General features: G+C 44.4%; 1 protein-coding gene across 6 annotated transcripts; it reads left to right on the plus strand.

Moving 5' to 3' along the window:
- Window positions 1-25,614, plus strand: STX16 (syntaxin 16). Of its 6 annotated transcripts, none has more exons than XM_067708598.1 (8): window positions 1-941; window positions 15,332-15,439; window positions 15,860-16,000; window positions 16,962-17,127; window positions 18,211-18,302; window positions 18,860-19,003; window positions 20,223-20,303; window positions 22,686-25,614. In XM_067708598.1, the coding sequence occupies exons 1-8, from the start codon at window positions 810-812 to the stop codon at window positions 22,788-22,790; spliced, it is 969 nt and encodes a 322-aa protein (XP_067564699.1). In that variant the 5' UTR covers window positions 1-809; the 3' UTR covers window positions 22,791-25,614. The 6 variants fall into 6 exon arrangements, with proteins under 6 accessions (XP_067564699.1, XP_067564700.1, XP_067564701.1 ...); XM_067708599.1 differs by lacking the exon at window positions 22,686-25,614 and adding an exon at window positions 21,704-22,259; XM_067708600.1 differs by having other exon boundaries at window positions 2-890.
- The last annotated feature ends 1,184 nt before the right edge of the window (window positions 25,615-26,798 follow it).

Below are 26,798 nucleotides of genomic sequence, written 5' to 3' on the forward strand. Positions count from 1 at the left end.
GAGGGCCAGGGGGGACGCCAGAACCCGGGACCGTAGCACGGAAACGGCCCGGGGCTGAGCAGGAGTCAGATCCCAGGATGGAGGGAGCCGGAGAAGAGGAGTGAGGAGGCCGGGGAGGCAGGCCCTGCTGCCCTCCTGCAGGCCGGCAGCCTGCTGTGGCAGTGCAGGACCAGGCCGCCCACAAAGGGAAGGGGTCAGGAGGTCGGGCCTCGGCATTAGCAGGCTCAGACCAGGCCCCAGAAGGCAGCAGCAGGAGTTCAGGGCCCAGGCCTGGCTCGGGTTGTCCAAAGGGGACCTCAAGCAGGCCTCCCAGGCCCCTGGTGGGGAAACTGAGCTGGAGACAGGCCTGAGGGCCCGGCCCAGACGCCTGTGTGTCAAGTTAGGCAGAGCCGGCTAAGGCCCTAGGGGGTGTCAGAGACTAATGTGGTAGGGGGCTTCAGGGCCTCCCAGTCCAGAGCCGGATTGGCGAGTTAGACGCTTGTAGATCCAGGGTTGGATTGGGGAGGGGTCTCTGGGAAGTTGGCTAGCAACGCAAGGATTGGGGGGATTTAAGTGCTTAGAGATCGAAGGCAGGTCTTGGGTAGGGGGAGTCAGACAATCGGAAAGCCTAGGTGGTTATTTGGGGAGGGGTCTTTGCACTTAGACGAAGCGCAGAGCAGCGGCTGCTCAGCTGAAGGCCTGAGGCCTCGTCCAGAGAAGCTCCTGTGAAGGGTGGGCTAGACTAGGCCAGGCCAAGAGAAAGAAAGTGAATAAATCTGGAATCGAAGTGGGCGGGGGGGCCCCTGAGCGGGGGTCACAAAGGGTGAGACATGGCCACCAGGCGTTTAACGGACGCTTTCTTGTTGTTGCGGAATAATTCCATCCAAAACCGGCAGCTGTTAGCCGAGCAAGTGAGTAGTCACACCACCTGCAGCCCTCTGCATTCACGTAGTATCGCTGCGGTGAGTCTCCCGGCGGCCTCTCCGACACACGCACCGTGTGCACTGCGGCTCTGCCTGTTTGTCTGTCTCTGTCTGTCTCTCTGTTTAAAAAAGAAGATAAGACTAGTACGGAAATGCAGGGTCTCTTGGCTGGGGTCCGAGAGCATCGATCACCCTGGCTGGGGAAGAACCAGTGCTAGGCCCCTGCTCCACCTCTGCCTTGCACTCTCTCCTCACTTCCGCATCCCTCCCAGTCCCCCACCCCCCCCACCCCGCCTCCCCGCCGGCCGTCCCTGCGCGACCCGCAGCCTCCAATTTACATATGTTTTAGCACTAAGGTTTGGAAGCTTTGGGCCTTTCTGAAGCCTTTTCGTTCCGTTTTGTTTTAAGCTCCCCTCCCCCACTCCGCCCCCGCAGACTGAGCCTCACTTCGGTTCTGCTGGTCGGGTTGCAGGCTCGCAGACCCAAATCCTTGCAAATGCACGATGCCCTTCCCCCAAAGAGGAAGGAGTTGTTGTTTTGGTTTTTTTTTTCCGTCCGTTTTCTTTTAATGGTCTCGCAGCCCTCTGTGTTTCGTGTTCCCTGTGAATAATTGCTTCGCTGTTTTTCCTGGGGGCTCTCGTTTGTGAGGCTGTAAGGTGCTAGCTTCTTCGTTTTCCATTTCCCAGACAGGAAATTAAGCTTTTCCCTCCATTCGAACTTTTTAAAAAGAACATGGTGTGTATGTGAAAATCAACCCCCCCAAATAGCCCACGGTTTTTGATTTAATTAACCTGAAACTTTCTTTAGCCCAGGAGTAGAATCTTTTACTGGGAGGGCCTGGAAAGATTGCTGTTGCTTTTCTGTTTGTTTAAGGGGCTCCTTTCTCTTCCTGAGCCTCAGTTTCCTGCTCTGTTGAATAAGGGGGTGTGTGTGCATGATCTAAACAGGAGGAGGAAGATGAGCTCTGTGGTAGCCTAAATGGAAAAGTGAAGTTATGAAACTAGTTTGTGGTGGTGGTCGTGGGGGGTCCTTGCTGTAGACGGGCTGGGTTTGAATAGAAGCAGCATTGGAGGAGGAGAGAATAAAGTCACCCCAAGACCAGGTTCTTGGAGGTTATACTTGACATATACAGTTTGGGGAATCTCACATTTATTTCACCTGTTAGGGACTGTATTCCCTTTACATTTTTTCTTTATGACTTGATCTAAATGCGTCACAAAAATCAGGCCATCTGTCTTGATTATTGACAGAGAGTCTACAAAGACAGTTTTTCCTTTTTGTAAAAATCACAAGAGGAAAATGTATTTGGTCAGCTTGCGTATATAGAAAAGATATTGTAAACTGTGAGCAGTTTTAGGAATAAAGTCACAGTAAACTTAGGTCAAAAAGCATAGAAAACAGAGGGACAGAGTGTGTTTAGCTTTTCATTTACTTAAGAATTTGAAGGTTTTTTACGTTTGTAAACTGAAAGAAGTCGTATTATACTGAAGTAAGTGCAAAATGGGAACGGGCTAATTCCAGCGCTAATTTGGAAAAGAATGTTCTGAAATAAGCCAAGAAATAGAGAGTAGAAGTGGGTGGAAAAAACAAAAAAGATCCTCCATGAAACTTTAGTTTTGCTAAATAAGATGTAAAAATTGCATGTTCCTTAAATGACTTGATTTTATGCTACCTCGTGGGGAGAAAAAAACAACTAAAACTCCCGTTAATGTTTTCTAAGATGTCAGTCTTTAACTGATTTTAAAACATAATGTTTGCTTTAAAATTTTTAATCATGTAAGGTTCAGAATACACAGAACCATAGGATAACATGAGACTTTTTTTTTATAATCATTTGGTCAGACGGTTTAAAAACCTGGTGTCTGAGATAGGCAGCTTTTTAAAAGTGCATCTCTAAGTCAAATCTATTTTTAAAATGCTTTTCGAAGTTAGGTAAATGTAAATATATATATAAACTAAGTCAAATATTTTCAAATATATAGCTAAACTGTACAATTTGGAAAAATAGATATGTCAGAAAATGTACAGGTATATTTAGCTAACTCAGACATTTTCTTGAAAATAGATTTCTAAGTCAGACTAAAAATACATGCCTAAGTCAGAGCGGTAAGAAGTGTTTTTTACATATTATACCATTTAAAATGTTACGTATATTGGTTTGACTATTTAAAATCTTTCTCAGATCATTATGAGCAATTAGATCATTTAAAAGATCCTTGTAGTCAATTAAGACTACCTAAAATATAGATTTTTGCAGTTAAACAAAGATGGTTTGCCTAAGTTAGAATTAAATAGAAGTCACACGTTTATATATTTTAATTGTGTGCATTAAAAAACATGGCATGTCATAAATTTCCGAAGTGTTTAGGGGTGAATTATTATATTTTCAGCTTGCTCACAGTTGATTCTACAGAAACCATTTATACACACACACAGACACGCAAAATTAAATATGTCAAGATGTTAGCATGACTACATAGAGGGTACAATATTTTCAGTTTTTCTGGAAGTTGGAAAAATGTTAAACATTTTGGGGAAAACTATGTCTAACACAATTTTTAAAACTTTATTAAATAACTGATCTGATATTTTTCACTGCATGTCTAGCTCATAAAAATTTTTAAACCTCATTTCTGAGTTGTAAATTTCAAAATCATGTAGCAAATCAAACAAAATTAATGCTATAAAATTTGAATATGGACTGGGTTTTAGGAGGTATTAAGAAATTGTTAGTTAATTAAACTAATCAAATAAATTTGTTAGCTCTATTAGAGGGGTCTCCTGAAATGTTTCGTATTGAAATGTCAAAACATCACCTAGTTTATATACTTAACCCCGCCCTCCATAAAGGAAACAAATAAGGCAGAGTGTAACAAATTGTTAAGTCTACTGATGACTATGTGGGGAGAGGCTATGCCATTTTACATAGTTTTCTATATGTTTGAAAAATCATAAATAAAAACAACAAATACCTGGCATGTTAAAAACACAAGTAAAACAATTAAAAGGCAATTTGTATATATTTATCTAAAACTCAGGTAATTAAAAAAGGAAGTAACTAAATTCTAGAGTGTAACTTAATTAAAAAATCATAAACTGAAATGTCTACTTCCTAGTTAGAAGAAAAAGCTGTAGACCTTGATTTTGGGGTGTGCATATTATCTCACAATTAGAAATAAATCACATCTGAAATATTTTTGTTTGTTTGTTTTAAATCTGAATTTGCACATCCTTATTTTAGGTGAAAGTTGTGGAAATTGACTGTCAAGTGGTGTTTGTGTGTGCGTGTGCGTATTACACACCTCAAAACAAAGGGCACTTAAAGCCACATCATTCAAAGAATTTAAACAGGCCTTTTTTTGCATCCTAGTTGGAGGAAAAAAGTAGAAGTTGGTGGGTGGTGGTGGTGGGGTTACTGTGTGTACCTATACACGCATATAAAACAGGTCTGTGCCGCATTCAGGCAGATATGTCACAGCTAAGCAGGAATTTAAGGAGGATGTGCGGTGACAAAACAAACAAAACGTCCCAAGGGCCAGAAGGGACCTAAAGGTCGTTTGACCCAACATCCCCTCTGTGATAACCCCTCTGCCTGCCTTCCTTGACCGCATTATGTGATGGGGATAGGAAATTCCAGCAGCCGTCACCCCTACCTCTTACACTGCGAAAAAAAGTCCTTGCCTCTATTAACCCCATCTCTGTCTGTGTCTTGCATCCTGTGATCCTAGCCCTGCTTCTGGGCCCCCGGGTCTCTGACACAGGAAGCCTCTTCCTTCTCCTGCAGGAGAGATAACCCTGCAGCTTGCTGGTGCCCCGGAGCTTTCTCTAGCTCAGCAGTCCCGGCTCAGGCAGAGAGGTTAAGTTTTCTTGCCTATGAATGAAGTCTAGTTTCTCTGTGTGCTTTTTAAAGTTCAGCACCCAGAACTGAACAAAATTCTACTTAATTGTATTCTCGGTTGTGTTGATATTAGTAAAACTAATTGTTAAAAATAGACCAGGGGGTTAATTTTTAGACTGTCAGCAAAAATGCAGCTGTTGGCATTTCCCATTCATTCTGTTTCGGTCTCAGTTTTGGATGCCCCATCACGGTTATGCCTCAGGGCAGCGTGAAATAAAGGGAAGGGCCCTGGAGTTTAAACCTGGGAATTTAGGGCTAAGTTTCACTCTGTGGCTGACCAGAATGTAGGTCTTCCTGCAAGCTTTTAATCTCTTCTGACATCTTTTGCCTTAATTATAAATGGAGGGTTTGAGTTAAGTGATTTCTAATGGCCCTGTGGATTCAGCAGTGCTTTCTCAGATTCTGTTTCCATACATTGTTTCTCCTGACCAAGGCTTGCATCCTTAGCTTTAACTTGAAAAGGAGGAAATCACAGTCAACAGCATTGCCCTGCTCATCAGCCCGATGCTACCTCAAAAATTCTCAAAAGTAGCTCCAGTACTGTGGAGAAGAAGCTTTAACGTTCTGGCTGCCAAGTGCAGGTTTTAAGGCAGCACCTCATTCAGGTAGTTACAGGCAGCTTAGCTTTAAGGAGCTGGAATGAATTTACAGCATTAAATAATCGTTCAAAAAAACGTGTAAAGTCTTGAATGAATGATAAGTAGATGTTGAGTTGCTGTTCTGATCCGATGAGGTGCTGTGTGACTTGTGTGGTTTCCTTTGATCTCCTGAGACAGATCTTATAGAGGATTTGAGCTACTATGTCAGTGTTTACTGCTTCGTGTACTCTCTGTTTCAGAATAATGCACAATCTATAAATGGAAGCTAGAGTTAATTGGCCTTAGATTAGTTTGAAAGTAGCACATTATTTTTAATAAAACATGGTGTGCTTTGGGGGAAAAAAAACAACTGAGGATTAACTGTGGTTTTAAGAAAACTGAGGTCCTTCTTCAGTCTTGACTATAATATTAGCCAAGATTTATTGAGAGCTTACTATGTGCCTGGCACTGGGCTTAGCCCTCTCCAGGTGTAACCCTACTTCATCCTCACAGAGCTCCATCAAATAGGTGGTGTTGTTTTCTCATGATACAGATCTGGAAACTAAGGCTTAGAGGAGTTAGGAAACTTGCTCAGTATTGCCCACCTAGTGAGCCAGGGAACTGGAATGGGAACTCAGGCAGACCTGGCCCGGAGCCCTGTATTACCTGCTGGGCCGCAGGAGGCTGGGTGCTTTTCCCGGACTTGTGCTGCAGGTCCCGGAGAATGGAAGAACCCATTAAAAAAAATCTTTTTTTTTTCTTACGATGGGATTGCATCTTTATTTCATTTTACAACCATGCAAGTCCATTTTGACTTGCATATTGAAAGTTCTATGTTTTAGTCCATGCTGAGTCTGTTGGAAAGTTAGTTCTCTGTCTTTAGAATCCAAGTATGAAATCATTGTATATTTCTCTTTAGATCTATTTGCTTTTCTGCTTCTAAAGATTCCATTTGAGCAGAGAGGCATACTTGAGAATAAGGGTACTTTGTTGGATAAAAGTGAAGCAAACTTTTACTTTGGTAGTAACAGAAATAAAGTAAGTATCACTATAGCATAGACCTGTATTTCCAACTCATTTTGCTCAACTCTTCCAGACTTCCTGAGTAAACACAGATGGGTTTCCACTTATTTTTCAGTTTTATGTAGAAAGTTCTTTAGACAATAAATTCCACATGCTACTTGGAGTTTTCAGTATTTGCTCGATTGTATGCCATTGGCAGGTCAGAAACCTAGATGTAGACGTTATAAAGATTTAGAAGGTGATGGTATGCAGTACCGTGTTTTCATTTGGCTGTATTTTGGTTTTTCCTGATGGTAATTCTAAATGTTTTAATTCAGGTCTTGACAACATTTTCTGGTAAATTGGTGGCAGGGGGAGTTTTGAAAGGCCTTCTGTTTTTAAGTAGCAAAATGGGAGGGGATAATGCTCTTCAAAAAGATGACCTCCTGAATTTAATTCCCAATGTGGCATGGTAGTAGCTGCCCATCACTAGTAACTCCCTGAATTGTTAATAAAATTAGAGAAACTGGAAGGTGGGGTGGAAAGAGGCCTGAACACCTGGGTCTGTCCCCATCTCAGCCCTGTGACTTTGGGGAAATGGATTTATATATTCCGAAGCTTGATTTTCCTATTTGTTAAAAAAAAAAAAAAAAAAAGAGTCGTATCTAGCCCATGATTCTGATTTCACCTCTTGTCAACTAATAATTGTAGAAACCAAAAGATCAGGGTGTGTGCTTGGTTGATAATCCAAGAGGCCAGGCTCCTGTGCAGCAGAGATCTTAACCAGGGTTTGCAGTAATGCTTTATCCAAAGATTGGATGCCAAGGAGCCACTGCAGAACAGGCAGATGTGCAGACTGAGATACTGAATTAGGGGTTTTGCTTTGTGTCTTGTTTTATTAACAGAATCACTTCCATGCTTTCTTGCTGAAAATGTTAAGCTTTTAAAAAAATAAAGAGGTTTTCTTTTTAAAGTAAAAGGTAATTAAATCAGATTTCCATTTGACACTATCTTCTCTATTAATATCTTGTAGTACTACTGTTATGGCAGGGTGTGTATAGAAATATAGTTCTCTTGCTCTCATGGCAAAGTGTAGAAGGAATGAAGAGCACTTTCTATAGTGTCAGCCGGTTGGATTTTTACATGGAGGAATGTTGTGGTTACACTGTTATTGCTGTCATTGTTTAATAATATTTTGGCCCTGATAGACCAGTTTCATTTGCACTATTAATTTTTAAAGAAAGAAGTTATGGTTTTTTATTTTCTAAATTGACTGCTCAGCATAAAAAAAATCAACAGTTGATTATTGAAATTCACCACTAATTATGTCAGTGATCAATACTGTAAAAAAAAAAAACAAACCTAGTTGTTCAGATTATCTGTCATTAGTAAATGTCTGTTCAGAAGATAGAGTTCCACTTTGATCGAAAAAAGAACCTTTGGTTTTAAATTGAAACTTAATCTTCTGCCTGCCTGTGCTGCTTCCTTTCTACTCCTCCTTTAAAAACCAAAACAACAACAGCAAAAAAACCCTCTCCTTACCTTTTGTTTTGTTTTACTTTCCTTTATAATAGCCTAATAAATAACTGTGTGCCTTCTAGACTAATAATAAATAACTGTGTGCCTTCTAGACTAATAATAATGCATGCGAAGCAAATGGGAAGAGTTTTTCTTTTCTTTTACCACCTGTGTCTCTCTCCGGGGAAGAGTGGTTTCTCGGCTTGCTTATTACCACGGAGAAAGCCGTGTCTTCGGGATTTAATCTGTAGAGCCCTTGCATATGTGGTCACTCGAATATTATCTGAATTCGGCCATAGACAATTTGGGGGGTTTTCATTTTCTAATTTTGCTGCATTTGCAGGGCTGATTTACATGTTAAAATTTACATTTATTTGACATGGTAAAATTACATTTCAGCTTTGCTCTCTTGATTTTATCTTCCTCAGGGAAATTTAGAATCTTGTGTATGATATTTGATATTTATGAAACAATACCATTATATTTTATTGAAACTAAAGCAAGTGTGTTTTATTTGTTTCTATTGTATTTTAATTTTTACAACTATTTATTGTTTGTATCCTATCTCATTTACCAAAACAACAATCATGGTAAATAAAAATAAAAAACATAATAAGGTAAATATTGACGTAGCTTTTTTTTTTTTTTAAAAAAAAAGGAAGAATCAGAAGGGGGAGATTTTTTTAAATGCTTTGGTTAGTGGATCTTTATTTTTAGTCAACTTTACAGTTGCGTAAAAACTCAGTGTTTTCTCAACTGACCATCCCTTATCTGTCTGTCTGTCCCCATCCCTCTTTTTTTTTTGCTATCCCTAACTGGATGGGCTGATGGGAACAACATATCTCTCAGGAGCTGGATGAGGTATTGTGTTTTGACTATTTTTGTATGTTAGTTTATAAAATTATGCCTGTTTTTCTGAAATCTTTGGTCATATGTAAAATGCTAAGAGTGTACACATATTTTAGCATTTGTTTTGATTACTTCTAATTGTCGTGTTTTACAATTTAATACTTAGGATTTATTTAATGTAGTTTCACGCCAGGTGAATTGATGATCTAGGGAAGGGCTTAGGAACATTATTTACTACTGTCGGGAAAGTGTCTCAACTTTGGAAGCAGTAAAATTTCTTGCACTTAAAATAAGCCAGACTGTTTTTAGGATTATGCGTGCAGCTCCCTTGATTCCTGAGACTGTGCAGTGAGGTTGCTCAGAGGTGTAGAAGGACGTGATGTCTGGCAAAAGCCCTAAGGAAGCAGGACCCGGAGCCACTAGACCTGTTGAGATGTCTGCTGAGGTGTCACTGGCCCCGAGCGAGTGGCCCTCCGGTTGTGCTGACTGACTAATCGTTACGTGCCCCCCCCCCCCGACTTCCTAGCAGCACGATTTTGGCCTTTTCATCACTTATTAGCAATTCTCCCAGAAGATGGAGAGGGTACGTGTTCACAGCACTTTATTCTAGTCGTGTGAATAAAAGCGTTGAGGAAAAAGGGGATTGAACTGTGATTGTTGGTTTTGTGTTTCTGTTATCTTTTCAGCCATGAAGGGGTTGAAAATATTTTTCCTAAAGGTAGACCTTTTTAAAAGAGTCCTTTTAAAATTGGGGGTGGGAGAGTGTCATTGGTTTTTGTTTTAATTTTAGAAGTATGAACGGTGAGGTGGGGTTAGGGCCACTGTCTTCAAAACCAGTGGGGTCCCTTACTAGTTGATAATAACAACAGATGGGAAACAACCTAAAGGTCCTTCGTGGAGAACTGGTTAAATAAATTATATAGCAACTCTAATTCCCTGTACTGTACCTGTTAAAAAGAGTGCAGCCGGTCTCTGAGGGCTGCAGGGAATGAGCTCCCAGACACATGGCCAAGTGGGGGAGAAGCCTGATGCGAAACACTGGACACCGCGATTCCTACTCTTAAAAAAAAAAAAAAAAAAAAATTATTTTTTTAAGAAAAATAACTAACATTCAGGCTTGTGTGTACTTAGATTTCTGAAAAGAGACAGAAGAAACTATTAACAGTGGATACCTTCCAGGAAAAGTCTGGGATGGAAGGGAAACTGCCTTTCTGTTGCAAACCCTTTCCGTAGGTTGGATATATATTTTTAAACCATGTGTATCTATTACTTGAATCATTAAAAAACAATTAGTATTTAAAACCAAACCCATCCATCTAAGAATGGATGCTACCGCTTACTGAACGGTTTGGAAATGTGGGACTTGTGGCCCCAAAAAGGAAGTGGGCCGTGGGGAAAAAACAAACAGCAGAACAGCTTAAGTTTGAACACTTCTCCCACCGGGCCTGTCAAGGGTCGTCTTTCCTGAGGGCTCCGCCGTCTGAACCTATTTCCAGTCTCTCCTACTTCCTCTTCAGGCAGCAAGTTCCAGACACTGGCTCCCCCCGCAGAAATTCTCTCTGCCACGATCTCTAGCAGAGACCCCGAGTGGAGAGCTCCTTCCCAGCCACACGCACCTCACGTGCCAAGAGGCCCTCTGAGCTCCAAGCCTTTCCATTCCGGGGCCACGTGGCCCTTCGGCCACCCGAGCCACTCACTTCCCCTTCTTGTCCTTTGTCCAGAACCATTGTATCAGTGAAGTGAATTGTATGTGACCTGTCTTTTATTGACTTCATTCATTCATTCCATTTACTGTTGTCTCACGCAGCTAATTATAATTGCGTGTTTATTACCGCGAAGTGCTAGGCACTGGCCGAGGAGCTGGGGCTGTGTTAGGAACGGTGTCCAGAGCCTCACCTTGCCAAGGCTGCGGTAGAGTTTCGAATCGATCCTGGCGTGGGTCTGATGGAAGCCCACCCCTGGGTAGGTGAGGCCTGAGCACACTGTCCTGACTGCGTCACTGGTGGCCTCCTGCAGTGTGTTCACATTGGTTTGTCGTTTATCCTACTCAAACCAATTCGAAAATCTGCTGCACCTTGGGGATAGCAGGCTGTGTTCTCCAGGAATACTAAGTAAGGTGTGCCCAGGGAGAAAGCCCACCCACCGTTCACCCTTTTGCCCAGTGTACGGCCCTGTCCTCTGCTCTCTGCTCTCATCTACTCCCTGCCTAGGACAAAGTCATCTCCCAAGTTGTTGGGTTTTAAAATTCATAGGAGGAACTATTAAAAAATAACAAGGTATAAAATCAGGCTCCCAAACCATATAGCCTGGGAAGGGCAGGGTGAAGTAGCAGGGACGTGGGGGCCACAGGCTGGCTCACTGGTCCCCCTGCTGAGGGCAGCATTGAGAAGGAAAGTCTGTGAGCCCCTCGGTGTCTGTATTTGTAGAACAGGGAGCAGTCCCCTCTGCACTTTTGTTGTTGGGACTAAAATGACCAAGTCAGTGGGGGTCCAGTACCAACAGAGCGCAGGTCTTTTTTTTTTTTTTTTTAGGATGTATATAAGAGTTGAGAAAAAAAGGAAAATCAGTGAAACTAGTAACACTGTATCTGGGTGGTGTGATTGTCAGATTTTTAAAATTTCTATATGTGTTGCACATTTAAAGAAGTGTCAATTTTGAACATTTATTGTTTCATAATCAGAGAAAGTAAACACTTTTAAAACTATCACAGATTAAAAGAAAACAGAACTGTAGGGCTGACCTTCCCTGATTCTCTTTTCTACAGCAGGCTTATTCACTCCCTCAAAGAACTGAGACTTCTTCAGCCTAATTGTCTCAATTAGCCTTCCGAGCCCAGTGAGTTACGCTTGTGGTCTGACTGCATCATACACACTCCCACACTGTCTCAGGTGGAAACCAGAGCTGCCAGGCTGTAATTGTCCACGTCCCTTCTGGACTGTTTTTAAATGTTCGTTGCCACAGAACATTTAAAAAGTCCAGAATTGTCAGTACTGGTTCTTATTACCAGGGCCTTATGGCTGAACTTGGTGTGTTTTTTTACATGGGTGTGTGGCGGGGGGTGGGTGGGAGGGGCTGTGTTTGACTTTCCTAGTCCCTGCAGGGGCCCTGCCATTTCCGTAATCTTACGGTACACCAAATCGGCCTTCTCGTAAAGGCAGGGTTCGCTAAGAGGAGGAAGGCTGTATGTTTGGGACAGCAAGATTTACAAGACTGTGCTCGTGTGTGTGTGTGTGTGTGTGTGTGTGTGTGTGTGTATGTGTTCCGTCCATAGATCAAGCACTCGTGCATACTGTCTGGTACTCGTTAAAGGGACAGTTGTCAGTGTCTAAAGTGGACCAGGAACAGAAGGTAATTTTGATGAGCTGAACAAGAAGCCTTTGGGTGCGCCATTGTGAGCACCCATTTCAATCTTCCTGCCTTGATGGAGTTGAGCTGGATGACTGGGTTGTGGTCGTGCACCCTAGAGTTCTTGGAGGACAAGAGTTACAAATCAAAGAGACAAGAATTCTTAATCCTCATAAATACAATTTTATTAAAAAAAATTTTCTTATTTAAAAAGAAAGATTTTTTTTTTTACTTCAGAAGCACAAGTTCATTAAGAAAAGCTTTAATGACCAACACCATCTATTTGGGAGGGGGACACCGAATGGAGTAGGGACAAGTAAAGAGAATGAAAAGTCTGGCAGCTTTTTAAGGTCTGAACCGACTTGGATGGCAACTTGAAAACTGATACATTCTGGATCTTAAAAATGAGAAAACGTGTTGAGATTGGCAGTGAGGTTTCTGAAGTTGAAAGGGTGATTGTTTTGCATTTAAGATGTATTTTTTTAATGTTCATATTTGTTCCCATTTTTAAGTGACATTTATCTTCAATTAGGTTTTCCCTTCCCAAAACAGTCTTAAAAAAAATAGTACATACTGTGAAATATACTACAAATCCATACTGATAAAATAAATGCCACATTTCTTCTGAGTCAGGCTGCTTTTCTTTATCATGATGAGCTATTGCTGCAGATTATACCATAAAGGGGACAAATTCTTCCCTGTTTAAAGCTCTCAGTCTCAAAGAATCAGCTCTTCTGTCTTATTGGCAACATCCTGATACAGCATGTGGGAAAGCCAGGGCCAGCTAGATGGGCTAGCATCTGTCCCCCTCACGTGGGCATCTCTCGATTAGCAAGCTTCCTCAGGACACTTGAAGAGGGTGTGTTCGCACACTCTTTTACATGCGTTTTTTGGGGGAACGCATCTGTGGTGTAAAATCAAGTACTGCTTAAAAAAGAGTTGAATCCACTTCAACTGACTTTTCATATGTGATTTATAATTTCTTATTTGTTTCAGAGAAGTTGATACTAATTATCGTGCAGATAAATTCAGGTGAATGCCATCTCTGTATCCTTTTTAGTTTAATGTATATTAGTAAACCGTAACAGCAGTTCAAAATCGTGAGTTTAAAAACTCGAAATAAAACAAATTCCTATTATTCTTTATTGAGATATGGTGTCATAGTAAAACATAGTGGGTTAGGTGATAAACTGGCGTAGTAGAAACTATGACCCGTAGGTGTGGCTTTGTATGAACAGCTGGAGATTAAAGATCAAGTTCTGCTCTCGGGCAACTCTACAGTGCCTGCTGTATAGCTGGCAGACGCTGGGTGCTGATGTGTGATTTGTCCCTTCCGTTTTGGTCCTCGTGCCCTCCACAAAGTTGCATAGCTCTTGGTGACTTTGGGGCAGGACTTCTGAGGCATACACAGCTCTGTGTGGAGTGAGGTCTGCACCTTGGGGCTGCATCTGCAGCTGGTCCTCGAGAGAGGCTGCTCTGTGGATGCCTCTGTGCTCAGCCAGAGCCTGTCCTGTAGTCCCTGGCGTAGTTGGTAGGGAGTGGATCCGAGGACCGTGTCTGGTGTTATCGTTTAAGTCTGAGGGCTTGTTGTCCTGGTGCGTTTAGCAAGTTACAGTTATATTTCACGCGCCTGCCAATCCGGGTGGACGGTGCTCCTGGAGTAGCCGATCCAGGTTTTAATCTGTCACATAATACGCTGTGACCTTGGGCAAGCTAGTTAACTTTCCTGAGTTTCAATTTCCTCATTTATAGATTGGAATAATAGTTCCTAGCTCACCTAGCTTTTGTGAGGATTAAAATAATAAAGAGAATGTAAACTTCCTGTTAGTGAACTCTTAAAAACAGACGAGGTGGCTCTGGTTGAGAATTACCATGGCACAGACGCAGAGCCCCAGATAGTGCAGGTGGGATGACGCACCATTTGTTTAAGACCTGAAATGACACCGGCCCTGCAGGGCCCACGCGGCGGCGGAATGCGCTGGCCCTGATCACGACTCAGACACTCTGGGAGCACTTCTGGGGCTGCTGGTCCCCTGAGCCAGTGGGGGCAGCGCCGCCCCAGGCATGACGGGTGGCAGACGCAGGGCTCTCATTTGCTTTTAGGGACTTTGCTACAGTCCCCCTGCTCGGGATTTAGGGCTTATTACTGGAAGAGTTCTTTTAATTTAGGCTTTTCCTTATGTGATTTATCTTCCCCCTTCGTCTGAGGCTGTTAAACATTTTGCCTTGTTCCTTTATTGTTAGAAAAGCAAACAGGTATTTGCCGAATGAATGAAAAACAATAAATTTAGATAAATGCAGAGGTGGGGAGAAAAGCAATATAAATTCTTCACCCAATTCTGCAGTGTGATTTAGAAAATTTACAAAGTGTTACCTGTAAAGGACTTTCATGTGCTGTTTTCCGTTCTATTTTGATCATCATTTGCATCTTTTGAAACTGGCATTTGTAAGCGCTGGGCTCCAGAGGGTACCTCGGGACCCTTTCAGCATTTACTGCCTCCAGGCCAGAGGGCAGCTTCAGCATGCTGAACCCATGATTTCCCTCCCATTCTTAAAAGCTTCCTCCGGCAGTGTATTATGTAGGTAAAGTAAACAAGAACTATCGAGATCATTTCAAAATAAGTGAAAATGTTGCCCGTGGACATTTAACCAAAGAAAGGAAAGGACAGTGTAAGAGTGCCTTGAAATTTTAAGGATTGCTTTTGCCAAGTGGTGGATAATTTGCTGACTGTTTTAGGCAATTCTTTCACACAGTTTAACACATGGTTAATGATCTTGTGACTAAGATAACTAGATCAGCCCTATTTACAAAATAAGCTAAGTGTATGTAAGTAAACCGTGACCTTTTTGTGTTAGTTCCATTTACAGCCTAGAATTTTTTTTTAACTTGCATCTGTCTGATCAAATTAATTGCTGAGGTTCATGCCATCCCATCATAGTACAGTACTAAGGTTTTTCTTGTAAGGATCTTTTGTTGACTTTTTCATTACATTTCCATAGCCAGAGCAAGTCAAATGCATGTTCACAAGTATGCCCAAGGAAATTAAGAAGTGGTGCATGAAGAGACAGGAAAACCATTCCATACCCTAGCAGTATCAGAAGCAAGTTTGTAACACAGGGAAGTGCATTTATTCCTCCATTTCTGAATCTTCTTAGGGAGCAGCAGTAAAAGGGAGTAAGACTGTGCTTATCTAAATTGAATTTGAATAATTTTTTAATGTCCCTTTATTTCCCTGTAGCTTGCTGATGATCGCATGGCTCTGGTGTCGGGCATTAGCTTAGACCCAGAAGCAGCAATTGGCGTGACAAAGCGGTTACCTCCTAAATGGGTGGATGGAGTGGATGAAGTAAGTTGAATGTTGGTTTCACACTCTCTTATTTATTGAGGTAATTAGGACATTAACGTATTTTAAGATACCTGCCAGAAAGACTCGAATGAGTGTCCCTGGAAGTACGTTAGATTTAGGATTATTCTGTTCACATACCACAAGAAAGGGGTGTGTGTGTGTGTGTGTGTGTGTGTGTGTGTGCACGCTTGTGATTTTGGTTTTAGTACTAACTACCTGAATTATAGAAATAAACTGAAGAACTGTGTAACCAGGAGGAGTGCTATTTGAATGTCTGGTCGTTTGAATTAAAAGTTGCTCAGGCAGCTACAAGTTGGCTGAAGACTGAGCTCCGTGCTGTGAGTGTAGCCAGTTGTCTCAGAGGCAGGCAGACAGATACCTGGCAGGCAGCAGTGATGTTCTGTGATTTCATTTGTTTAGATACAGTACGACGTTGGCCGGATTAAACAGAAGATGAAGGAGTTAGCCAGCCTTCATGACCAGCACTTAAACAGACCCACCCTGGATGACAGCCTCGAGCAGGAGCATGCCATCGAAATAACCACCCAAGAGATCACGCAGGTGAGGACGGAAGGGGCCCACAGGCGGGAGCCTGCGCTTCCCAGCCTTCTCCCCCTCTCAAAATCCAGAACGCGGTCCGGCTCTAAATCAGATTGCAGATTAGTCCCAGAGTTCCACTTCCCAACCGGAGGTTCACAGAGGGACTCTAGGAGGCCCTGAGCTGCTCCAGGTGGCAGCATCTGCTCCATGCCTTGGAGGAGTGGGGACTGTTTTTCATTTGTTCGTAGATGCTACTGTGGATTGATTTGAAAATTAAATTCAGAACATTATTGAGTTCAATCATTTGGCTTTAAGATGTGTAAGTTCTATTGTATACTAGTGTGCAAAATTTTTTCATGTTAAAAAAAATGGTGGTTGTAACTGAAAGGATGGAGAGCTATTGCCCCAGACTGAGTATATTAGTATCCTAGAGAAACTCAGCATCCTAGAAATGTTTCTTGTAAAATGTTAAATTTGAATAATTTTTAAATAATGTGACTAGTGTGTAAACTAGCACTTACATCTTTCATTTGTTAAATCTCCTGTGTGGCTGATGCGCAGAGAAGCGGTGTGGTGGGTGGGAAAGCCCTGGGGTGTTGGAGTGTTTGGATCCTGGCTTTTAGCGATGTAACAACGGCATGATTCTCATTTAATCCCTTGGACTCCAGTGTTCTCGTCTGTAAAATGGGAGTGATAATAATAATACCTGCCTCTTAGGGTGGTTGTCGGGACTAAATGAGAAGAAGCCCGTAAGGAGTGATGCACACAGCGTGCGCGCGCACGCACGCACGCGCACGCGCACACACGCCCCATTTGTTCAGGTCCGGTTCAGCATTGATCTCTTGGCCATTCTCGGAGCCAGCCGGTCTGGACAGAGCGCTGTGTGTCTCACTCTGGCCGGTGAGCGAAGAGGCCGAGGGGCACCTTGGGCCATCCCCACACACACCCGCCGGCCTGCTGTGAGCGCCACCTGTTCTCCCAGCTCTTCCACAGGTGCCAGCGTGCGGTGCAGGCACTGCCCAGCCAGGCCCGCAGGGCCTGCTCGGAGCAGGAAGAGCGGCTGCTTCGCAACGTGGTGGGCTCCCTGGCGCAGACTCTGCAGGAGCTGTCCGCCCGCTTCCGGCGCGCGCAGTCGGGCTACCTCAAGCGTGAGTGTCCGCCCGTGCAGGGCCTCGTGAGTAACGGGGGTTCCGGCGTTAGAGCCTGCAACAGCTTGGTGTTTTTACCCTTCTCTTTTGCTACTAGTCTCCATTTTGTCCTGTGCCTTTCGTTGTTAGCTTTTGAGCACGTTCCCACCTTACGGAACAGAAAGGAGCTCCCTTCCGCCCCCAATGGGAAACCATGCCCAGGTTGAAACCACGGCGACAGGGTGTCTAATCGTTCTCATCTAAAAAAGAACAAAACAGAAACATAGGCCGTGTCAAGTTTAAAGTATTTGAAAATCAGTCTGGCACATTTTAAAAGCTTGTAGCTTTCTAGATGTTAGGGGTGGAAGAGCTGCTGCTAAGTAGGTAAAGAACAGTTGTAATCATGTTAAAGCTTCGTATTTGCACAACAAGAAGTATTTGAGAGAGCGTCTCAACACCTGTCCTGGGAGTAGTTTAAACAAACGTTCTCTCCCCAGGCACAGTGATTTACTCGGCCTCCCTTCCTTCCTGAATAGTGCCAAGTCAGCCCTCAGCTACACCCTCATTCTGATTACCCTATAAACTGGTTTTTCCTTTATTGCCATTGTACTCAATAGTATCCCCACATGCTCCCCCAAAACTAGTTCTCCCTCCTCCTGACAACTGGCATATTTGTGTTTTAATTTTACTATTTCTAAAATTTGACTAGGGCCATTTGGAATTCTACTAGAGATGGTTTTAGGGAGAGATGTTGATTTTTTTTTTAATGTTTTGTAACAGCAGTTAGATTAAATATTTCTGCTTCTCTTAGAGATTCTCACATGGTTGTGTCATTTTGTCATTCACTTGGCGTCCAGTGAGTTATACACATTTACGGTGTGACTTTTGTCTTAGATAACCCCAAGTACTCCATACTGTTGCATGTTTGTAGTCCTTTACTGTCCCCCCCACCTCTGTTGGAGGTGAGATAGGGCTCTTTTAAAGCTGCTAAGAATGTCTCCATTTTGACTGTTGAGTTTTACTCTAGATTTCCCCTTTTTAATGGTGGGACAGTAACCAGGATGGTTTACGTATTCAAGTAAAGTGAATTCCTATCCATGATAGGCCTGAAGAATCGAGAGGAAAGATCCCAGCATTTTTTTGATACATCAGTGCCACTGATGGACGATGGAGACGATAATACTCTTTACGATCGGGTACGTGAGGGGCTGCAGAACTGACTGCTGTGCATTTGCGCGCCGGTCTGTTTTCCTTCTCTTCGTGGACCTTTAACTTCCATGCGATGCAAATGGATCAGCCCTGCGTGACGTGCACATCCATCAAGTGGCTTTTGCAGCCGGCGGAAGAACGGTCATGGGGGCCATACTGCTTCTTCCTTTCCAAAGGCTGCAGGGAGACCTTGTCATCTGCCTTCCAGAACCTTCCGGAAAGCAGTCTGCCCACCCCACTCCTGGGAAGAACCCAGAGGTGCGCAGGCTTCTCCCCGGTGGTTTTGCTCCTTAGCCCTTGGGTAGCTGCAAACGCGGGGTTCTCTGTGTCCCCTGCTTTGGCCGCTAGCGCTTTAGAGCCCGCTTGTTTGGGGAATTCGGATCTTTCCTGTTAGGGAAGAATAAGCGCTTATCTGTGGTTTATGTGCTTTATAGCACTAGTTTCAGAATTTATTTCCTTTCAGCGACATCTAAAATGGTACACTGTAGCTTTCCTGAGGGGAGTGGAAGCTAACGCACACATTCCGTCCTTTTTGTTTTGCTAGGGTTTCACAGATGACCAGTTGGCGCTGGTGGGGCAGAGCACGCTGATGGTGGACGCGCGGGAGCGGGAGGTTGGCCGCATCGTGCAGTCTATTTGCGACCTAAACGAGATATTTAGGGACCTAGGGGCCATGATTGCAGAACAGGTACGTGAACTTACCTGCCTCCCCACCGGGCTTTCCTGCCATAGTATCTAGTCCTTCTCCAGACTTTTCTGGTTCTGCACTTCCGTCAGGAAAACGATTTGAACCTACTCCCCGAATGTATGTGTATGTGTGTGGAAGGATTGTGTACATATACTGCTATCGTTCCCCATAAAAACACTAATAAACTTTTTTTTAGATAAAAAACAAATGTCAGTGACAGTTCTCCTAGTCTCTGCCTCTACCCCAAGGGTGCTTATGGGAGCACCCCACGGTGGGGGCCTGGTTGGTCTGCCCATGCTCAGCAGTGATTCTGCCAATAGATAAGGTTTCCCTTCTAATTTTGGCAGGTTATTGTGTAATGGCAACTGGAACCACTAGCTCTTGAGTAGAATTAAATTGTTTGTTCGCTGTTGCAATCTGATTAGGGTATTTTATTATCTTGCCAGCAGGGATTTGGGTCCTGATCCCCCTGAAACCAGCCTCAGAATGGAGTGGCGAGGCTCTGGGAGATCTAGTTACATTAATTACTCCCGAGGCTCCCACGGAACTGCTCTTGCTGTCGTCTCCTAACACAGCACGTTTCCATTCACAGCCCTGTCCTTCTGCGTAGCCCAGTGTCCCTTCTTCCTGTTTGAACCAAGAGATTAAACAATTAAAAACAAAATTCTCCCTGAGGCGAGTGTGTAATTTTACATGTGGCTTGGAGCTCACCGTGTTTGTTCTGACCCGTGGAGCCACATGGTGACTGACGTTTATGGACGTGATAGTCAATTTCCAGACCTCATCGTAACCAGGCCTGGCTTAACTGGCCCTCTCTGCTTGCTTGAATCCAAGTATTTAAGCAACAAACGGGCACAGACGCAAGCCCTTCACCACTCAGAGCCTATTTCCACTGAACCGTATATTTTTTAAAGCCCCAGTAAGTCTGAATATGGCATATCCTGCAGTGGCTAAATCCAAAAAAGAAACCTCAATTTGTCAGTATCTCTTTCTCCTGAGCTAGACTTTGATTGCAACTAGTGCAGCAGCCTGCCACTGTGAGTGCCTAATATTGCACGGTGATGGATTCCAGACCTGGCAGTGTGTACCTTTTCATCACAGTTAAGTAAAACAGATAATTCTGTGGATAATGATGTCTGCAATTTGCATCTCTTATGTTTGAAGTTCCGTTTTCCCAGTTGTGGTTGTTGATCGTCTGTAACTGTCATTTATTACTCAGGGTACCGTCCTTGATAGAATCGACTATAATGTTGAACAGTCCTGTATCAAAACTGAAGATGGCTTGAAACAGCTTCACAAGGTAATGCCATATCTTTCAGTGGTTGAGAATTTGAAGAACTATTATGAGATATCAAGAATTCATGAGAGGCTTCTCTTCCATCATAACTGTCTTCGGCATTCTCGTCTGCCGTCGGCTCGAGATAGGACTGTAAAAATGCACCATGTCGTTTTATTCAGAGCCGACCACGTGCACTGTTGCCATTTTCCTGCAGTTAATGATTCCGGGTGTACCTCACACGCAGGTCTGAAATTGCCGAGAATCCCCTTTCGTGACAGGGAATTCTGAAGGAATTGGGGTTTTCTCCCTTTTAGAAAGTGTTTTATTCCTTGTTTAGGTCTTCTTGTTTTAGGAAATCGACTTGAGTGGGTATTTGTTAAAATACGTGTCGAGCATTCTATCTGCTTGTTGCTGCTGACTCAGGCCTCTCTTTGTTGTGATACTTTTCTGATAAATTGCTGGTGGGGATTCATTCTGGAGGAGATAAAAATCTAATTTTCCCTTTTAATTACCGCAGTATATCTGTGTACTACCTTGAGGAAAGAGTAGTTTGTTGAAGTGAGAGTACTAGCTCTCTGATTCTTGGCTAATAGTAAAGTGGCTGTTTCAGGAATGTTTTTCATGATATTTGTTAAAAATAGATGGAAAACATCTTAAAAATCCTGTAATGAGTTATGAGAAACATACACATACGCTGCTGAGTGACTCTCATATATAATTGGGTGCATGTTTCCTTTAAAAGGAATGTGATACTTCACAAATAAAATAAATTGTGTCCATTTCCTCATGTCTTTGAGACCTAGCAGTATCCCTAGCCGTATATAATGGTCATTTTTCCTAGTACATTCACTAACGTACTTCTCTATCACCTTTCTGAAACCAGCCACTTCCTGTGGCAGAGATGGCCGTATCTGACGGTAGTGTCAGGTTTACAGAAAGACCTCGCATAGGTCTGACCAGAAGCCCTTCACTGCCTCTTGACGTGCTTTTGTCACCACATGCCGGATGGGGAATGGCGCTCCAGCATAGACTGAGAAAAAAGAGGCTGGCCTTGTACATGCGGAGGGCTTTTTAAGCGTTGGGTTCATTCGGTTGCCAAGCTTTGTATATTAAAAGAGTGAAAACTAACTTCAGTTTGTCACTCTGTAATGCCCGGCCTTTCATATGCTGTTGAATTACGCATCGGTTTTGAAGTTTCTTAAATAAAAACTAGCGAAACTTGTTTTTTGATATAACACAGATAAAGGGAAAAAACTTTCTCCGCGCGAGTGTACAAATCTAGTGGGAACTAAAAATTTTGTTTAAGGTTCTGCTTTATAAACCGTTTTGAGAGGTTTCGAAGTATACCATTTGGTGTCAGCTTCCGTGGTGTTGCAGGTTACTTATTAGAAAACTAAGCACGCGCCGTCCTCTTTCTCCAGGCACGGCTGGCCGTTGCCTTGGCGGTCGGCTCATCTGAGGCTGATGGAGCCTTGGGAGCTGCTCCACACGGGCCGGGCTCTCCAGACGGGTGAACCTGTCTGCGCTGAGGTTTCCTCCTGTGGCTGAGTGGCTCCTGGTGGGCGGGCAGGCTCGCTTAGGAAACAGACGTCCTGGTCAGAAGGTTGGTGGGGACGGGGAAGTAGGGCAGAGGAGGCTGCACGTTCTGAGCAGGTACGGCCCTCAGGCTGTCTCCTTGCTTTCACCTTCACTGTGAAGCAGCACTGTCCACGGAAGGGCAGGACGTGCTCTCCCCGACGTGGGCAGTGACCCCCTCACGACTCTCTTCTCCCCTCTCCTTTCTGTGGGTCACATTCTGCACCACGGGCGTGCGTGTCACTGGACGCACAGCACTGGACTCGGTGGGTTGTTTCTGCGCTTGATGCCACAGGGCCAACTTTCCTGTTTCTACTTCAAAGGTTGAATTTCTTCTTGTTCCCAAATTCAGAGGAGGTAGAAAACAAGCTTCTTTGGGACCCTCGGTTCCATCCCTGCTGGCTGTGGTAACTTTAGCCAGGTGTTCGATTTCTTAGTGAAGGAGCTGTGCGTTTATCCAGAGAACTGTGTCCGGAAGTGAGAGGCTTCTGTTGAAAGAGTGGGTCCTTGTGGTCAGTGGAAGGAGAAGTAAGGAGAAGCGGCCCACAGGGATCTGAAAGCAGAGCCTTCTGCCTCTCCGGCGGCCTCCGTGTGATGGCGGGTCCCCAGCGCGGGCGTTAGCGAAGCCGGGTAAATAGGGAGCTCCGGGGTCTTGGGACTCGCGTGGATTGAACCCGCGGGAGCTGATGGCAGGGATCGTGGTGATGGAGCCGGTGGCAGAGGTGTCGGGTGTGTGGGTGCAGACAGAGGCCTAGGACTGGAAGTGAGCGAGACACGATTTGGGATTTGGGGGAAAATGACGGCCTTTTTTCCCTCCTCTCTCTGTAGGCAGAGCAGTATCAAAAGAAGAATCGGAAGATGCTTGTGATTTTAATATTATTTGTCATCATCATTGTCCTCATTGTTGTCCTCGTCGGCGTGAAGTCGCACTGAGCAGCGTGGGGTCGGTGTGTGAGGCCCGCGTGGACCCGGGTGCGCGCGCCCGGTGCCCGCGGGTTCCTGCGGAGGCGCGGCCCCGGGCCCGTCGGGGCCACGAGCGTTTCCATGGACTCGGCCGCACAGTCGTGCTCACGCGAGGGGAAGGGGCTTCTGGTTTTCCTTCACTGTCAACACTTGAAGGACCTTGGATACTGCTGCAGATTAGAGATGAGTTCTCTCTTCAGTTATAATATATTTTTTTTTTAGAAAGAGAAAACGAGTTGAAGGTTCACAGGCCTCCTCACGCTGTTCAATATATTATATCTGTATGTGCTATTTTTTTTAGCAGTCACGTCTGAGCAGCATGTTAAAATAATTTTTGGAAAAATTTTTTTTAAACCATCTGGTTTTTAAGAAATTTGGTACCAAAAATTTATGAGTAAAGGCAAAAATGCCTCTTCATTTTTCTCGATATATTTTCCAGTTGAAAACAAACTGAGAAGTCCTTTAAGAATTTATAATCCATTCCCCATTAACTTAATTTAGCTTTTCCATCACTGTTAATGATCAGAGTAACAAAGTGTGAAAAATAAGAAACCATCATTGATGTTAATTAACACATTTAGATGGGCCAGTTAAAACAGCTTTATAAGTTTAAATTAATTGTAAATGGAGTATTCCTCATCTAAAATTTGTGCACTGCATGTTCTCCTATAACCAAAAGGGGTTACTAAGCAAAACCGCCTAAATTTAAAAGTTGGTGATTTGAAATAACCTCACATTGAGAGGAAGCCCGGTAGTGTTGTGAAAGTCGCCAGAAGCAGCCGGTGTGTCCCTGTGCTCGTCCCCAGCCATCCTTGCTCAATGCACTGCTTATGTACTCACTACTTAATGACCTGTTCAAACCAGACACCATTTAATGAACTGTGAATTTACACAGAGGCCATTCTAAATGGGTCACCCCATATAGGATTAGTGGGTCTCAAATTATTAACCACACATCACTCCATTTCAAAGTAAAATATTCCACCAGTGGTTTGATTTATTGGCCTTTCCATTGCCACTTACCATGCCCCGAAAGTGGGCCTATTCTTGCAATTTGTGAAAATCCTGCCTAGAAAAGCCCCTCGTTTGTGTGCGCGTGAATCAGATCGCCAACGTAGGACTTCGTTGTTTACTTACCTATTATCAATATGGTGCTTGAATATATCCCTGGACCTGTGGAATAATGTGGAAAGTGATGATAACTTTGAAAACTGAAGTTGTTCATGTTTTAATTGGTCTTGAGACACCAGTATTGTTTTAATGGTCTTTGCATCATTTTCAATGGCTTTCCATGATTTTTACCTTTCTTAAAATGTTTTAAAAGAGCATGATCTCATTAAATGTGCTGCCGTTAATTTGGACCAGTCACATAAAATGTCTCTCTAGGATTGACTTTGAAGTTATTTCCAGAAATTGAAACTCAAGTCCCGAGATTCAAGTTGTCCAAACAGATCATGGGCTTAAAACCCAGACCCCTGCCCCAGCCTTCCCTTCCCAAGTGGTTTACGACGCCGGGCAGTCACTGGTTTTCTTATTACTGATGTGGCTGTAGGAGGATCTAAAGGTGCCCCTGGCATTTCAGGAAATAGCACGGCATTCCCTGACAGTTATTTATTGGGAAAGAAGGTCAGGGGATAAGAGGCCAGCACCTCCTCGATCGCCCCTGAAACGGGGGGCTTCTGCGGTCCTCGAGAGTAGCTGTAGGCGTCTTTCGTCTCAACGGTTTTGACCTCATGGAGTCAAGCTGCTGCTAGGAGTGGGGCTGTCGAGATGAGGGGCTTCCCTCCCAGACAGTCTGCGATGGTGATATGGGTTACTGCTGAAGCTTTTCAAGTTTGAAGGAAAGTGACCCATTAAGAAAGGATCACTGTTCATTTGTATTTATTTTCAGTGAATAGGGTGACTAGAGTTGGGTTTTTTACCCAACTCATTTGGGTAACAGTATGAATCTGACTAGGAATGGTTTGAAGGATCCTGTGTGGGATCCGGGCAGCTGACCGGATCCAGTGCAGTGCCAGCTAAAGCCCAGCCGTCCGCTGCCACCACTGTGGCCCAAGGTGGGGAAGTGGCCCTGAGCCCACGCACCGCAAAGCACTGTACTGCTCTGCTGAGCCTTCACTTGCGGAAAGCGCGGCAGCGTTGCGGGTAGCAGGTTAGTACTCAGCATCCCGGCACCTGAGGGTCCTTCTCGCCCTCCTTTTCCTGCCGGCAGCTCCGGTGGCGGTGATGGCCTGCCCAGTTTCTCCCCTCGCCTGGAGTGCGCCCCGAGAAGAGGACCCACAGGGAGGGCTCCCCTGGGCGCAGCCCGGACCCCTGCCCCCTGTTAACGTGCCCTGGGTGGCTCTGTTGACCAGGGCTGGAGAGGGGAAACGTAGACATTGACTGTCAGTTCCCCAAAGCTCCTGATCTTTCCCGGGAGATCGTAACTGAAAGCTACTGTCTCTTGTTTTATTAATTTGGGGTTGCGGGGAGGTGCTGGCTCGCCCACCATGGGTGTGAAGCCGCATACGTCTCTAATTTAACGAATTTACTGCGTTCTCTGCTAACTGAGAAAGCATTATTTATTTGTTTTGACACAAGCGCTTTCAGTGTTTTATCCTGGCTAATGGCTTCTTAAAAGTAATAAAACCCTTCCAACCTAATTGGTCAGATAAGACTTTTTTTCTTGTGTGCTTAAATAAAGCAATTAGTGAAGCGCTTCTATCTAAAATGACTTTTTTTGTCCTTTTTTTAAAACTAATTTACTGTTACTGGAAACTTTTTGTACAATAAAGCAGTCGTGCAGATTAAAGAACATCCTGCTATCCTAGTATTAATTTTAACGATGGGGTGCATGTTTTCTTCATGTGTGTCTGTGTTTCGGGAGAGCCTGGCCTGTTCTGTGATCGTTTGGGCTGATGACTGTTTGTTTTGTGCCGAGGCCTTTGTCTCAGTGTCTGAGAGTCCATCTTTCTGTCTGATGGGCGCTTCCAAGGGGACCAATCGATTTGCTGTCCACTATACAAAAAGACAGATAATTACTTTCCTTATGAAAATGTATGCTTTCTATACATACCAAGAAACACTGGGGATCTTAGGTAAACCCGTAGTTACGTGTGCCTTTTTGAGAAGTAATTCGTACACAAGGGCTCCGGGAGACTTGAACTTCTAAATGACTTTGAACGTGGCCCATCCTATTAATCCGAAAATTTCAGAGGTGGTGTTTGCCAGTCGAACTCAAAGCCAGGACCGTATTTCCCCTCGAACGTCCTGGGCTCCTCCAAGGCCGGGATGGTTCTCTGTTAACTCATCGCTGACTCTCACCCGTGTATGCCTGGCGAGAGATGCCATCGGGGCGCGCCGGGCGTGTGTCTTCTTAGCTACGCCCCAGGGTCCGCACACATGGAAGCGGGAGCTGACTCTGCAGGCGGTCTCCTTGGGCGCCAGGCGTTCAGTCCTTGGAGGTCGCTGGTGCCCCAGGCAACACGGTGTCTTTGGAGCCCGCTGATCCCCACGGAAGAAGCAGCCTCCTCTTCCTGTGCGCTCACCTTGTCTTTGGACTAGAACCACAGCCCCCCAGCTTGCTTATCAGCCATTGGCTCTGTCCACGATCAAGTCCACTCTCCGAGGATACACACCGAAGAAACGCTCCATCCTGGTGGGGCCACGGTAGAAGCGGCCACACGCGTGGGCTCTGCCGGACGTGTGTGTTCCTTGAGCGGTAGCCTCGTGGGTCGTGTTCCCGCTGAGGTTTTGGTGGCCTTCTCTTGAGGTGGTGCTCCAGGTACGCGCAGGTACAGTGATTGGAAACACTGCCTGCTGGGCAGAGAGCTCCTTGGGTGCCGACCCTCAGGCGTGACTGTGTCGCGTGTGGGCCGTTGGGTGGTTCCTCTCAGGGACACACACTGACGGTAGGAGGACAGGCTGCGAGTAGTTGCCCCTGTCAGTGTCCTGAGCGCCTTCTCAGAGCTGTGATGGTAACCTGGAGTCGGAGCAGCC

Source organism: Pseudorca crassidens, chromosome 15, assembly GCF_039906515.1.
Source record: "Pseudorca crassidens isolate mPseCra1 chromosome 15, mPseCra1.hap1, whole genome shotgun sequence".
NCBI classification, from domain to species: domain Eukaryota; kingdom Metazoa; phylum Chordata; class Mammalia; order Artiodactyla; family Delphinidae; genus Pseudorca; species Pseudorca crassidens.

What these genes read in the sequence shown, in the direction of transcription:
- STX16 (XM_067708598.1), top strand. Translation starts at nt 810, where the DNA reads ATGGCCACCAGGCGTTTAACGGACGCTTTCTTGTTGTTGCGGAATAAT. An exon ending in GGGTGGATGGAGTGGATGAA is followed by an intron (nt 15,440 to 15,859) that starts GTAAGTTGAATG and finishes TCATTTGTTTAG; the next exon opens with ATACAGTACGACGTTGGCCG. An exon ending in GGGCCATGATTGCAGAACAG is followed by an intron (nt 19,004 to 20,222) that starts GTACGTGAACTT and finishes TTTATTACTCAG; the next exon opens with GGTACCGTCCTTGATAGAAT.